Source organism: Solanum verrucosum, unplaced genomic scaffold, assembly GCF_900185275.1.
Source record: "Solanum verrucosum unplaced genomic scaffold, falcon-dt-bn FXZP01000268.1, whole genome shotgun sequence".
NCBI lineage: Eukaryota > Viridiplantae > Streptophyta > Magnoliopsida > Solanales > Solanaceae > Solanum > Solanum verrucosum.
This window is the reverse complement of record NW_026019957.1, coordinates 2,516,964-2,533,053: the sequence shown is the minus strand read 5'-3', so window position 1 is coordinate 2,533,053 and position 16,090 is coordinate 2,516,964. Positions and strand designations below refer to the sequence as shown.

The 16,090-nt window shown below is 31.4% G+C and overlaps 1 protein-coding gene across 1 annotated transcript; it reads left to right on the top strand.

The window, feature by feature from the left end:
- The first annotated feature begins 539 nt into the window (after positions 1–539).
- On the top strand, positions 540–5,881 carry LOC125814760 (uncharacterized). Its single transcript, XM_049494219.1, is given in 14 exon segments — positions 540–647; positions 1,253–2,080; positions 2,172–2,510; positions 2,586–2,660; positions 2,750–2,842; positions 2,923–3,066; positions 3,264–3,320; positions 3,556–3,603; positions 3,775–3,855; positions 3,943–4,378; positions 4,475–4,616; positions 4,845–4,977; positions 5,060–5,571; positions 5,653–5,881. Coding segments are annotated over 14 exon segments (3,225 nt in total).
- Positions 5,882–16,090: the final 10,209 nt, after the last annotated feature.

Below are 16,090 nucleotides of genomic sequence, written 5' to 3'. Positions count from 1 at the left end.
ATATCACGTTTCTTCCCCTCTTTCACGTTGCATGTTTAGCTCTATTGAAGGTGCTAATTTGTTGTTCTTCAAGAAATTTTATGAATTCAAGCAGATTTTTCGGTTGGCAAGGTAAGTTCCATCATCCTTTTTGATTTTTTTGATTTGATGTTTAAAGCACCTATTATATACCTTACGGATTTTCAGTCGAAATTTCCAATTTTGATGTGATTTTGTTTGAACATTCATCATATATTTATGATTTTCAAATTTTTCCGATTTTTTTTGTGATTTTATTTTAATTTTTCAGATTTTGTAGATTCTAGAAACTCATATATATGTTTATTTTGTTTGATATTTTTTACATTTCAATACTTGATAATAACAAATTTGTTTTTAGGGTTTTAGAATTTGGGGAAAGCATCTGATTGTCTACAATGAATGATTCAATCAGAATTACTAGAGGTATACCACATAATATTCAAAATTTTGGGGATTTTCCCTCATTTGATTTGTGTATTACCCAAGGATTGCTCGAAAATGTAGGATCTGCGGCTAGAATGGCACATGAGAGCTCTTCCAAAAAAAAGAGGGTTTTGTGGTCTGAAACCCCTGATGATCAAGGAAAAGATAGAAGTGATGAAGTATTACTTTCTGTCGATGAAGAGGTATTAAATTATTTTGAAACTATTTTTGTATGTTATGTCCATTGTTGATTTTGTGATTGTGTGTTTATTGTTGACATTCCAGTGTTGGCATAATGCATGTTTTTATATGCTTGAAAAAATGTAAGGTATGCCAAATTGTGAATTAACCTCATATGCACAAGAATTTCATAATCTTTTTGTCAATATGACTAGTATTGTACAGTATAAAGTTGTCTTGGCAACAATGTAAAAAAATATCATATTCTTCCTGTTGAGAGGATGAATGTCAGGGCATAAATTTGTATTATATGCATGATGAAATATCAGAAACTACATGTCTATTATTCTTATACTAGATAGTTGTATAATATATTATATTTTTTCAGCACCTTTATGTATTCCAATTTATTAGTTTTATAGTATGAGTTCATTATGTATTCTATTTTTGGGTTCATATTAATTTTTTATCTCATTAATATTCACAAATTAGAATGAACATCCAAGTTTTCAGAATGTTTTTCAATTTGTCATATAGGTAGTTTCTTTTATAATATTTTGTTATCTAGAAATAGAATTATAGATCAATAATTTTAGAAGTATGTATTCATTTATTTGAACATGTGCAGGCAAGTGAATTTTACGTCAAAGATCAACCAACAAAAGCTCCACATATCCAATGTGTCTTTAACAATGGCATAAAAGCTGACTTGATTAGAAATTTACATGAGCATGTATATAATGTATTTCGCGAGAGCACTTGTTTTGGTAATTACATGCAAATGCATGGATGTTGTGCACGCGGACAAATACATAGGTGCTGCATGGCTTTGGAACTCAATTGTAGTTCTCGTCAAGCATTTGTCATGCGTGTCAATGGATCTACGCTTCGTTTCACTTTAAGAGAATTCGCTTTGATTAGTGGATTAAACTGTGTTAGCGAAGAAAAAGATTTCATTTTTGATACAACAGAACCAAATAGGTTGATGGAACAGTATTTTCAGGGTGTTAAGTTGATCAGAAAAGTAGATATAATGGAGAGTTTTGAGGCAAAAGTGTGGGGTGATAACGATCAGGATGGCTTGAAGTTTGCCATATTATTCTTCATCCAAACAGTTATTTTTTCAGGTGAAAGAGTTACCAAAAAAGTTCCTAGATTACATTTTGATCTGGTTGAAAGCGGTATGTACAGTCAGTTTCCATGGGGTAAAAAATCTTTCTACCTGTTGATGAAGAGTTTGAGCAAGAAGATGGATAGAGAAAAACAGTTTTACAGAATCGGTGGCATGCCTATTGTCATTCAAGTATGGTTATATGAGTGCAGTTCAAGTATTGATTTTCAAGTTGCTCAAAAGGTTGATGACCACATTCCGAGGTTACTCAACTGGCAGACGGCCAAAGAGATTCTGAGATACAAGAAACTAATGAAGACCATATTCAGTGATGTTAATAACAAGGTACTTAATTGAAATATATTCAATAAAAGTCAAGTTATATAGTTTTATTATTGTTTTTATTATAACTAGTAACAATTTTTTTGTGGTTCAGTTTAAATTCAGGAACATTACCCCCAATCAAAGGGAACTTGCAGTATTGCAATTGCCACCAGAAGGTATCGAGAATCAAGGTGAAGTTCAGTATTCTGATTCATCAGATGATGAACCAGATGAGGTAATAAGTCATTGTAAAGATTCTGACGATGATTTTCAAGAACATCCTCCACAAACAGTAAAGGTCAAAAGAAAAGGAAAAGTTGGTTCTTCACCGTCGCCTGTTAAAAAAAGGAAAAAGAAGCAGTTGACTGATGAATCCAATCAGGTTGCACAAAAGTTGGAACCTCGTGTTGTTGTTAAACTGCTGGTGAAAAAGGATATTGTATCCAAAAAGGTACCAAAGAAACCTAAGGTTGTTTTAAAGCAGACTGAATCTGTATCTACAGATCAAACTAATACAACATCGAAGGATTCTGACATTCCAAGAGCAAGCGGATTTGAAGTGCAAGTCTGGTTGAAAGAGCTGTCAGATTTTAGAAAAGAAGTATCTAATATTTAATACATCTTTCTCAGTTTAACACTTATTAGCATATTCAATACTTATTAAGCTACATTATTATGTCCTATTTTCAGGTTAAACAAGAGTTTGTTGACATTCGCAAATTGATCAACGATAACTTCAAGACTGTTTTGACAGCCATTAATTCTAAACAGAATGAGCAGGAGGTTTGTTTGAAACAAATAATATAATTTAATGTACTTCAACTATTCATTTTTTTAATGAAATATGTTATAATATAACACAGGTCAGGCATTCTGATGATCCCATTATACCTCCAAATTTAAACGACGAAGAGAGGTATAGATCACCATATACTTCAATTCCTGAAGTTATATCAAATCAAGTGCAGGTAGTTCAAGGTGACAAATTGGGATCTGGTAATTTGGAGGTACTTGTAGTTTTTGTGTTAGTTGCAACTTTTATTAATTTGGTTCAATATGAATCTATATATCTATTATTTTATCAAACTGTATTCAGGAATATTATTATGGTTTATTTTACGCAATTTGAATTTATTAACCTTTTATAAAGTTGTATCCATTACATTTGATAACATGTTTCTTGGCTTTTTATTTCTCTGTTAAGACTATCAACATTCCAGATGTTAGTGATACAAAAAGTGTTGTGCACCAGGTAAGTCAAGTTTTTTATTGTACTTTCTACTTAGTACATATATATTCATTATCCTTTATAAACCTATTATATTTATATTTGTATACATGTATATACTTCCAATGTAGCCTTTTTCGGTCAAACTGTATCCAGCAATCTTAACACAGTTTATACTTTTCAAATGAATTGGACAAAGAGTTTTCACTGTTGTATCCATTAACTAATATTTGTTCATGTGTTCTTATTCTTTTATGTTTGTTTTAAGACCATCAACAATCCAGATGGAATAGGTTCCAAATCTGATGATCATGAGGTAAGACAGGTTTTAGATTGTATTTTCGATTAAATATCAGTACTCCATTTTTTTGTTGTGTTGTATATACTAAAATGTGAATACAATATACAGATTTGCTTTAATTTTCAGTTCTCAATACATGTTCAATTTCATCTTATAAATTCCATTTATAATTTTTCATATTATAAGGTTTTTTGTCTCAACACTCCTGTTCGAAATCTAATTAAAGTGGATGAAGTATTCAGTTCTCCAAAACTTATAGTTCCTAGAGTATGTTATTTATTTTATAGGCAGATTTATTATATGATTATTAGTTTTATTAGATTTAAGGATGTTATATCTTTATTAACTTACCAGGTAAATCAACCAAGCTTTGTATTTGATATACCACAAAAAACAGGAGATTCTGAAAATGCACATGAACATGATGAGGAACAATTCCCATGTCCAGTCCCTATACAGGCTATGGATCCCATGAATGTGACCACAGATTCACAGTTTGAATTGGACGATCAATTCATGCCTAGTCTCACTTCTATAAAGAGTAGCATCACACCTCAGCCAACCATAATTGCAGGACAAACCGCACAGCTGCCAACTATAATTGCCGAACACTTGACAAATACGGCAGATCAGACCACTATCAATGTCCAGTTTGGTACGAGCGGAGAAAAAATTATGCATGATCAGCCCATCATCAATAATGAACAGACCCCGTTACCTACGCGTAGAAATAGACGTCCAGGTCCTTATAATATATCTCCGTATCTGACCAATTTTGGATCATCTGCTGGTATAGTATTCCAATTTTTTAAACTTTTTTTAATGTAATAATTTTTTTGATTGCTAGTGTTAGTGTGTTTAATTTATTATTTTGTAACCATTTCAGGTAGTTCATCAAGTCAGCCCCCTATTTTTGAACTGAAACACCCATTCATATTTGATTTGATCTCTGGCAATTATGATATACCTTTGTGGGATGCGTTTCGTTCATGGGTCCGTGATGGCTTGCTTACAAAGCACGATAAAAAGTAAGTAGTTGAGAAATAATTACAATATACTTTTACAACATAACTATTTCAATTTTTGTATTCGGTAAAATGTTTGTTCAGATTTTAGTTTTTGTATTCGGTAAAATGTTTGTTCAGGTAAAATGATTAAAACATATCTATATCTGGGTTATCTTGATAAAATTTGTATTTCATTGTTGTTATTAGTAATTATATTTATTGAATTGTATATTTTTATTGTGTTTTTAGGAATCATGATCAGGACCATTACAAGAAACATCTAGCTCACTTCCCTGCTGCCATAAATCTTGGCGTTCTCCTAATAAACAATAAGAACTGGTTCTATAATCTGTATTTCGAAGGACAGTTATTGAACAATACGGTAATAATTATTTATCTTCATCTTTACTAACAATGTTGATTAGTAGTTACATTATTTATACCTTTGTTTTTAAATTTTTCAGCATATCGATGTGATTTTCTATTATCTCCGTAAAAAAGATAAGTATGAAATTGGAAGCAGCTACAAATACACAACTGTAGATTGTGTATTTAGTTCAAAGATTTCTTCTATTTGGGAAAAATATTTGGATTTAGACAATGATATTGGTTGTGCTGATGAAGAGCATGTCATTGGTGAATACATTAGAGGGTACAGAATGCATGCTGCTATCCCTTGGCATATGGTTGATCATGTTTTTGTTCCTGTCCATGTTAAGAATAAATTCCATTGGGTATTGGCTGTTATTTCATTGAATGATAAACGTATCAACGTTTATGACTCATATAGAGCAGCAGGACCATGATGCAGCTATCAAGACAAGATAGTTAAGCTGTCACAGTTGATCCCTTTAAAATTAAGAGTGAATGACTATTACAAGAATAAAGGAATTGATGTATCGCAGGCTCAAGAAGAGAATGAGTTCTTTGATATAGTCTTCATTGATAATGTTCCTCAACAGACACATGGGACTTTGTAAGTTTGTGTATTTTTTTGAATTCACCATTATCAAATCATCAATTTTATATTGTTTACTTTTAATGTGTTGTATTGTAGGGATTGCGGTATTTATATGCTAGCTTTTGCCGAATACCTATCATACGAACAAGGGATCCCAGCGGGTAATTTGGATGCATCATTTTTACGGTCAAGATACGCTACATTTCTTTGGAATTATGGCCAACAAAAGAATGATGCCGGAGCAATAAGTGACAATGAAGCACCTCCGCGACATAGCAGGCTTAATGTAGCATTACAGGATAATGATACAATTCAAATAGACTAGTCACTGTCTATTTTTTGGTGTGTTAATATGCATTAGTTTTTGTATTGCTGTGGAACCCTTCTAAAGTTTTCCAGTCCTGATTTTATTAATGTAAAAAATCCTGATGTTTTGGTTCAATCTTCTTAGTTAATATAATTTTAATATTTTGAAGTTCAGGTTTTATATTCATGTATATATTGTACATGTCTTATCATTTTGCAGGCATACTACCTGCATACTTTGGTTACATTAACTTTCTGGGATACATAATAGTTTATGTATTTTTTTTTTAAAAAAACAACAGCGTCCAAACTAAAAAAAAAATATACAATTTCATGTTGTTGCTATTTACACATATAATGGGATACAAAAAGATTGTATGCATTCAAATAAAAAGACAACATATATGAAACGAAAAAACAAGCAAGCACTTTCAAGTGTTATGCATTATTTATTGGATACAAAATTACAATATATGATGTTTGGGATACTAACTGATATTGAAATACAAAATGATATTGAAATACATCATGATGTTTGGTATACTAATAAAACAACACTTATTATTGAAATACAAATACAATAATTTAGTTTGAGTAGAAATTATTGTATTTGTTATGTATTTTGACCAAAAAATGTATCTTGTATGCATTCAAATAAATAAGAAAACATATATGAAACTAAAAAAAAAGCAAACACTTTCAAGTGTTATGCATTATTTATTGGATACAAAATAAACAATATATGATGTTTGGGATACTAATTGATATTGAAATACAAAATGATATTGAAATACATCATGATGTTTGGTATACTAATAAAACAACACTTCATATTGAAATACAAATACAATAATTTAGTTTGAGTACAAATTATTGTATTTGTTAATTTTTTGACCAAAAAAGTGTTTTAGTATTATTTTATTTTTACTACTAATTTGTATTTATATTTTTTTGTGCTACATACAATTTTACACATACAATTTAAAGTAACTTCACGTTAAATACAACAAATATAAAATAAATTAATAACATGTATATGAATAAATTTCGAGCGAAAACATATACAAAAGAGAACCAGGATACTAAATATATAAAATAGTAGGCATTAGAATTTGGGATACAATTCCACTTTAATAAGATATAAAATTGAAGCATTATCAACTAAACAATACGTGGTCCATTCCTACATGAACGCCTATTGTGCCCCTTAAACCCACAAGTACTGCAAGAATTCTTGCTCTTCTTCCCATATAGCTCGCTGTACGCCTTGTCACGATACTTCTTGGATGGCCTTCCAGGTAGCTTTTTGTACTTTGGAGGCCGCACTATGTCGTCATTAATATACCTAGGTACATTCCACTCGTTTTGATCAGGTAAAGGAGTAATTGGAATTTTGTATGTATCCAACAAGTTACTTGGCTTGTACATGTCGGAACAATATGGTCCAACATCAAGATGTTTCTTCTTTAAAACGGCCCAAGCATGCGAACATGGTATTTCATCCAATTGAAACCTCTTGCAAGTACAAGTTTTATTTTCCAAACAGACAATATAGGTTCTACCTTCGTGATGAACGCTGTACACATAATTATTTGATGGTACAATCTACAACAAAAATCAGATATGTTATGAATAATGTACGCATAAAAAATCAGCTATGCTATATAATGTTGATAAACATATACAATGTAACAACATACCTTCATACGTAATGATGCCTCTTCATTAGCAACAAGCATCTCTTGAGGTTTACCACAAAGTGTGGTGAAAGTATGTGAAGCAGACGTATGATTTTTTAAATTCCATCTTGCAAACATCTGTCTTACTTCCTCTAGAAAATCGTATACTGGTAATTCCCTTGCTTCAACCAGACATGCATTTATGCACTCAGCTATGTTTGATGTCATAACAAATCCTCGATCAACTGTTGCATATACCCTGCCCCATTTTTCATAACCTGCCGATTCCAAGTAATTCTTTACACGAACATCAACTTGTTCAACCTTTTCCATCAATTCATCGAATTCAGATTGTTTGTATGCCTTTGCCATCCCATAAAAAACTTCCGAAAGACTATTGTGTGACTTTTAAAATAGTGTTTTCACATTTTTCCACAGATGCCAAATACAGGCATAATGAGGGACTCCATCAAATACCCTTGAAACTGCCTTTATAATACTCTCGTTTCTATCGGATACAACACACATGTTATCTTTACATGAGCCACTCTAAACTGTTCAAAAAACCAAGTCCAGGATGCATCATTTTCCGAATCAATAATTCCATATGCTAGCGGCAATATATTTCCTATATACAGAACATTGATAAAATTATTAATTCATTAAGAAATACAATTTTAAGTACTGAATCAAATTTCATATATTATAATTTGAATACCTGCTCCATCAACAATACTCGCAGAAACAAATGTACCATTATACGTCCCCCTGAGATGGCTGCCATCAACTACGACAATTGGTCTACAACATTCAAAACCTTTTATGAACGGGAAGAGAGAAATATAAAGATACAAAAACTGATTTTCATCGATTTTCTTCATTCTTATATGTGATCCAGGGTAGGTAGTGTCCAATATGTATAAGTAGCTCGGCAATTTGCTATAAGATCCAGATGGTGTCCCCCTTAAAGAAATTACAGCCTTTTCCTTAGCCTTCCATGCCACTGCGTACGATACATCTACTCCAAGTGCAAGGCTGACATCTTGTTGTATATCCTTTGGCGTTGACTTCCTTTTATGATCAACTAATTTGGGTTGAATCATACCTCCAATAAGATTGCTTGTTGCCTGTCGATGTTCATACACCTTATCTTTCAATGGACATGTGTGCTCATCTACGAATTTTCTAATTCTAAACATTCCAGATTTATTGATACTTGATGACTTCAACATCTATCCACATTTCTCAGACACACAAACAAGTGTATAACTGTTTGAATATTATACTATTAGAATTTGTATAATACAAACTAAATGTTGATATTATGTAAAGTCAAGTTGAAAATACCATTATAAAAGAAATCCAACCCAAATACATACCATGTTTGACTTGATCTGTCTGTTCTCCATTGGAATCTATGCTCAATTGCGTATTGCGTCATCACAGATTTTAAAGTTTCCTTGTCCTTATAAACTTGATCTTCCAATACTACCTTATGTTTGGTGTTTGTAATAATGTCGCAATTCATGTAATCGTTATTGTTCGGCACACTAAGCACTAATGCTTGTGTATCAACTATATCTTCTCCATCTATTCCACACATTCCAAATCCATCTTCCAAAATATTTCTATCAGCCAATTCAGAATCATTCACAAATACGGATACACATAGAGGATACTTTGCCAATTCCTTGTTATCTTTCTTCAAAGACACATACACCCTCACACCCATGTCGTTGTGTATTTCCAAAGGTGCATTACTACCCTCTATTTTATACCTAAGTTTCACACTGTTGAAGCTCAAATCAACACAAATTTGCTTAGAAACAACATCTAATAATTCCCTAAATGTCGCATATTCTTTTATCACAATTGCTTCTATATTGTAATCAACGTAGCAATTATCCTCGTTCCACCTTCCAGAATGCATGACTAGAAAAGTAATGCTTCCCATAACTACATTAACAAATATATATTTGATAATCACATAGTTGCAGTATTCTAAAACAAAAAAATTGTATCCAATATCAACCAACAAAAGCTCCCATAACTATTTTTGTATGCATACATTAACAACACCTTCAAAATAACAACTGCTTCAAAACTAAAAAAATATACAATTTCATATTGTTAATATTTAAAAAAAATTGTATTCATTCAAATAAAGAACAAACAACTATGAAACTAAAAAAGAATCAAGCATTTTCAAGTCGTATGCATCATATATTGGATACAAAACATATGATTGTTCATCAGCTTGTTCATGTGCTTTTTATGGATTTCAATGGAACTGACGTCGAAATTTCAAACCATACAAAGATTTAACCGATTCAAAATAAACAATACCTGATGTCCAAATTTCTTGTATTCAATAGAACTGACGGAATTATAGTCGTTGAATTCGAAAACATCCGATTTAACAATATGCCGAATTCGATTCGAAGAAGATAGGAAATTGAATGATTAGGAAGAAAAAACTTTTTTTGCAAATTTTTGTTTGGAATTATTAAGCACGGAAGACCAAAAAACGGTCCACAGAAAGAATGGCAACATTCGCGCTTTTGCAAAATGTAACTGAAAAGCTTTAATATCGTTTTTTCCTTTTTTGATGTTTTATGTTACATGTTTTTCTCTATTTTTTTATTAAGTATTTATATTCTTTCAGATTATCAAAATAAAATAAATACATAAATCATCCTTTTAACAAACTAAACTATTGTCATTTTTAATAAATAGTTAAAATGTTGCTAATGAGTCTCACTAAAGACTTAAATATTGTTGTTTTGCTAATTTTCCCTTAATCTTATTTACCACATGTCCATCCCAACTATGCTAATCATTTGTGTTATGCTCATATTAGAGTGAGCTCTCTACATCACACTTTTTGGTGTGGCCCTCTCCGAATCTTATCTAAAAACATGAGATATTTTGTGCATCAAACTGTCCTTTTTATTTTATGGTATTTGGTCGGAAAGTGGAAAATGTTTTCTCACATCAATGTGTTACAAAGTTCTGAAATGAGTGTCTTGTGCAATATTGTACCATGATGGTGGGACTGACTCCTTACTGATGTGCGATCTTACAAGATAACATTACTTCTAAAACTACTTTATCTTTGCTTTTGGAGTTGATTTCTCAAATATAGTTATTATCTTCGAAAATTACTTTTTTGTTTGAAAAAAAATTACAACAATCAAGAAGAAAGGTGACTTTCTAAAATAATAAAAAAAAGGAATGATTTCAGACCTCCTCTCAAGTTTAGCCTTATAACACTAACTTCCCTTGTATTTTCAGATATTACGCTTACTTCTCTTATTTTCACATTTATGTACCTAAGTTTTCCTTTTCAACTTTGGTCAAAAAATGTTTGTTGAGAAATGAACGGATATAATAATTACATGGATAGGCTAACATTTAAAGAATTTTCATAAATTTAAAAGTTTACCTATTGTCCATACTTGGCAGTGGTTTTATATCCTTGAAATCTTGCCAGCAGCAACATATTCCCATTCCTGCCTACATCAGTCCAAGAGGATATATCTATTTTCACAGAACAAATACAAAACATGCAGCACCATAAAAGATTCCCTGCTTTACATACATTCAACAAAGACCAAACAGAAAACATTGCCTGTTTGACCATGGATAATTTTCACTTTTTTCCGGAATTGTATTCCAGGGAATCATGTTTGGACATAGAATTTTCGGAATTTAAAAAACTCCCAAATATCCGTTTTCACATTTTTCACTTCAAATAAGTCAACATTTTTCCAAGTTGTATTCATGTCCAATCATTTTTTTAAAACGGACTAAAGAGGAAGTACAATAATAATAATATACTCAGTGAGATCCCACAAGTGGGGTTTGGGGAGAGTAGAGCGTACGCAGACCTTACCACTATCTTGTGGAGGTAGAGATACTATTTACTAAAGACTCTCGGCTCAAGTACAACAAATAACAAGAAAACAATGTAGAAATCATAAAAACTGAGATACTATTTACTAAAGACTCTCGGCTCAAGTACAACAAATAACAAGAAAACAATGTAGAAATCATAAAAACTAAACAGTGCAAAGCCTACGAGAAAGGAACAAGAAGAACAAACCTAAAGAGAAGTGAGACAAACGAATTGAAACAGATTCAAATTTGACATGTTGTATGCTCAAATACCCACTAAAAAATTTAGAGAGAATAATGAGAAACATTTTAATAGTTGGGGCAAAAGGGAAAACTGAAGAGACAAATAGCAAGTAGGAACCAACTCTATATGCAGAGCCCTTATTGCATGAGAATTATAATCAATAACATACTATGTATAGAAAAAGATAATAGAACTGGCTGTAAGAAAAACAGATTTTTTTTCTGTGGGAAAATTTTTATATGATATGCATGGTTCTGCACTATAAAATAAAACTAGTAAATGTACATAGCATAAGACCAAGTGTAGCTCAAATCCCACAACAGAGTAGCCACACATAACATCCATTTTCATTTGGTGGTGATTTTGCAGATAATCTGCAGAATGACAATATTACATGTTTAATTAATAGATTAAGAAATCTGCTTATTTGCAATGTTAGTTGCCATTATCTAGAGGGAACGCAATCAGATTAGATCCCAGACTGGTAGATTCATAGAAGACAGAGTATGCGAGGAGTTTGCCATCTACATACATAGCAGAGGGTACCAACATTAAAAATTGGCAAGCTACCATGGACACTCTCATCTCCTTCCTCTGATGGCATAGCTGCATTTGAAGTTGAACGGAGTTGTAGTGACAATCACTAGTAGTATTAGGTGATGAGAGTGAATTGTAGTAAGATATCAATATTAGCCTGAAACATCTACCAGCCCTTAATCAAATTCAATTCAAATATTACAAGGCCAAAAAATTTCCACCCTAAAAATCTACCTCATGCCAGTACCATTTTCAGTCTTGAGAAATCAGAATCGGGCACTGAAACCAAGTGAAAAGAAAACCTGTTGGTCAGTCATTTTGATAAGATGTATCTTTGATTTTCTTTATGACCATGATTCTCCACCTAAATCAAATCCATTTTTCTTGGACTCTCCAAAATGCCAATGGGTGTGTGTCCTCCAAAGGTACTGCTTTTTCAGAGGATTTGATACAGATGCAGTAACATTTTTGGAGAGTCCAAGCAAAAATAGGTTTAAATACAAACTATAATCTTTTTCCGAAGTTCCATCCCAGTTTCACAGCATCATAGCTTGTCTAGTCAGTGAACTCTATGACCAATTAGAGTATAAAACCTGGCAAATGACGTAAGCTCAACAGTATCCAAAACATCATTTAGGCATTAGTTTCATGAAAATTGCTGCAATCCCAAAAGAGAAATGAGTGTTAGGAAAGCAGAAGTTTTTAATTAATTTTCTCGTAAAATCCACATTCAATCACAGATACATTAAATCTTCTAAACTTGATGCTAACAGTATCACCAGAACTCAAAGAACAAATCTTTATAAATTTTCCGATCAATCTATCAGATATGTGTAACAGTAAGGCATCGGTAAAATCTTGGAGGGTGTTATGAGCAAACGTTTCTAGATATGTAAAAGTGTTCACAAGAAACCAAAGATCAAATCTTTATAATTTTGCCTCGCAGTCTATCAAATTTATGCAACAGTGTGGAATTAAATCACAAGTTTTCCGTAAAATATTGGAGGGTGGACATTGATAATTTAACGAGGAAGAGTTATCTTACATGCTTCTTCATGTCAAATCACCAAATATGATTTTTCCCAGTTCATTTCATAAAAGAAAGACTTGGAACGTGTTACAGTAAAAGAGTTTCTATATATATAAAAGTGATCACAAAAATCAAAGACAAAACCTTTAACATTTTGCCACTTAATCCATCAAATATATGTAACAAGGCATCAATAAATCGCATAAAGCATCAGTAACAGCTTGGAGGTTAGAAAGATTATCTTACATGCTTCTTCGTCTAATAAAATCAGTAAATCAACAAACATGATCCTCCCCTGTTCATTTCATACAACCATGATTGACCAGGAGTTGAAAAAATAAATACTTCAGAAAATCTTATGATTAAAGATCCCAACTATAACTAGAACTTGAATCACATAAAAAGGATAAAATAAATTGTATCTCTAACTGCAATCTAAATCAAACATCGATAATTCATTATTGGCATCACAATACACAAATCTCACTTCCAGCATTCACTACTCAACTAATGAAAACCTCCTATGTCCCGTGAACTACTCCCTCCGCTCACTTCTACTTATAAATGTTTTGCTTCAGAAGAGTCAATTTTACTAATTTTCAGAGCTATATCGAATTAGATTAATTCAATATTCTAAGTTCTAAATTCCAAAGTTTGACAACTATACTAAAATTACTATAAATTGTAATACTTTTTCATAACATTCTTCAAAAAATATTAGTCGAAATCCCCATAATTTAACTCTCGAAAAGTAAACAAGTAACTATATTCATGTATGTGTGTGAGTCTATATAAAAACAAGATCTAGCAATTGAATCACATGCTCACCAATCTACAAAGTCAGATCCAGGCAAATCCAATCTGAAATACAAATTACAAAACTCATCCACATATACACACACAAACATAATTAATAATCCGAATCAAATCGAACAAATTAAACCTGAGTCGAAGCAAATCACCAATACTAGATCGATCTAAACCGAATCTAAATTAGCTGAAATCAATCCGAAATCTTCAATTCACAGCTGTCTCCAATTCAGTTGATGCAAGGCAGGACCCAAATTTCGCCGCTAATCAAAATATATTCGTCGTTGACAACTTAGTAGAATTAACACCGCCGTCGACCGTCATTATTTCCGGCGCCGGCGAATGAGGTCCCGACCTGCACCAAGCGAATAAGAGGCGGCCGCAAAAAAGTTAACTGAGCAAAGGGCAGAGATCAGAGTTATGGCTAAAGGAAGAAAAGATCTTATTTATAGATAAAATGAACGAATAATATGAAGACACGTGGAGGGAAGATAGATTTTTTTGGGCAAAATTTGGAAAAAATCGAGAGGGAGAAAAAGGGTTTAAAATTGTGACATACTATCTCCTGTCCACTTTTCATTTTCATGATTTCTTTTTTTAGAGTCAAATAATAAATATTTTGACTAAAATTTTACAATGTACTTTTTCACCATATTAATATGCAAAAAATTATTTCCTTCGTTTCATAAAGAATGATTTGGTCTGACTTGGCACAAAGTTTAAGTAAATAAAGAAGACTTTTGAATCTTGTGATTTTAAATTAAAATTATGTCAAATGTACAAAATTGCCTCTAATCTTGTGGTCTTAAACATGTCACGTGAAAAACAAAAAGTAAAATGTTACCAAAAAAGGAAAGAGGTCATTCTTTTTTAAATTGACTAAAAGGAAAGGAGGTCATTCTTTGTGAAACGGAGGGAGTGCAATTTATAGTACTTTTCGTATAGTTTTTGAATATCTAATTTTTTATTTAAAATATCGAATTAATGTAATCTGATTCACTTTGAAAGTTAGTCAAATTTCACTTTTAATTGTCATGTTGCACTTTTCGAAAATCAATTTGACTAATTTTTAAAGTTAAATTAGATTACATTAATTAGATATTCAAAAACTATACGAAAAGTACTATAATTGCAAGTTTTTGCATATCAATATGATGAAAAAATACATCGTAAAATGTTAGTCAAAGCTCTTATAGTTTGACTCTAAAGAAAATGATAACAATTAAAAATGAACAGAGCAAGTATATTTTCAATAAACGTGTCAAGTGTAAATATGATTAGTAAAAGTAAACGAATAAAGTAGGGAACTCAATTCCCACTATTGACAGATGCTTGAGCCATATCAAAGGAAGAGTTGTTAATATTCCAAGTTATGATTTGTCTATCAAAAAAAATTTCTCTATGATATTTTTCGATTAAAAGGTGAAAGAAGAGATATTTTTAAATCAAAAACAAAAATGAAGAATATTTTTAAATAAAAAAATAAAAGACAGATATTTTTTAGTCATTTCATCTCCTTCAAGTTAGATTCTCTCTCCAATTGGGAAAGTAAAACAAAGAAAAAGAAAAACAATTGATTGTGATCTCACTGGTTTATTAGTCAAATCAATGAATATTCATGTATATCTAATTTTAGTAATTCCTTCCTAAAATGAAAGGTTGTTACTTTAAGAAATTGCAATTACTCAAATTCATTAATAAAAGGAAAGTCCGATACACAAAGTATTCATACATTTATATAGAGATCGAGGAAAGCATGGACTTTAAAGGGTATAATGGTATATTCTGTTTCTGGAGTGTATCATAATGTATAAACAATGTATAATTTCTATGACTTTTGACTCTCTTTTTTATGTAAATAAAAACATGAATATATATGTGGTAAACTAATTACTTTATTAGTATATATTTAAAACTAGCTAATATATACTGTATAATTTTTACATCCTAAACAGGATATGTTCATTGCTGGAAGTGACTCAAACTTCAACTATAATTGAATGGGCCTTGATGAAAAAAAACCCAAATAGA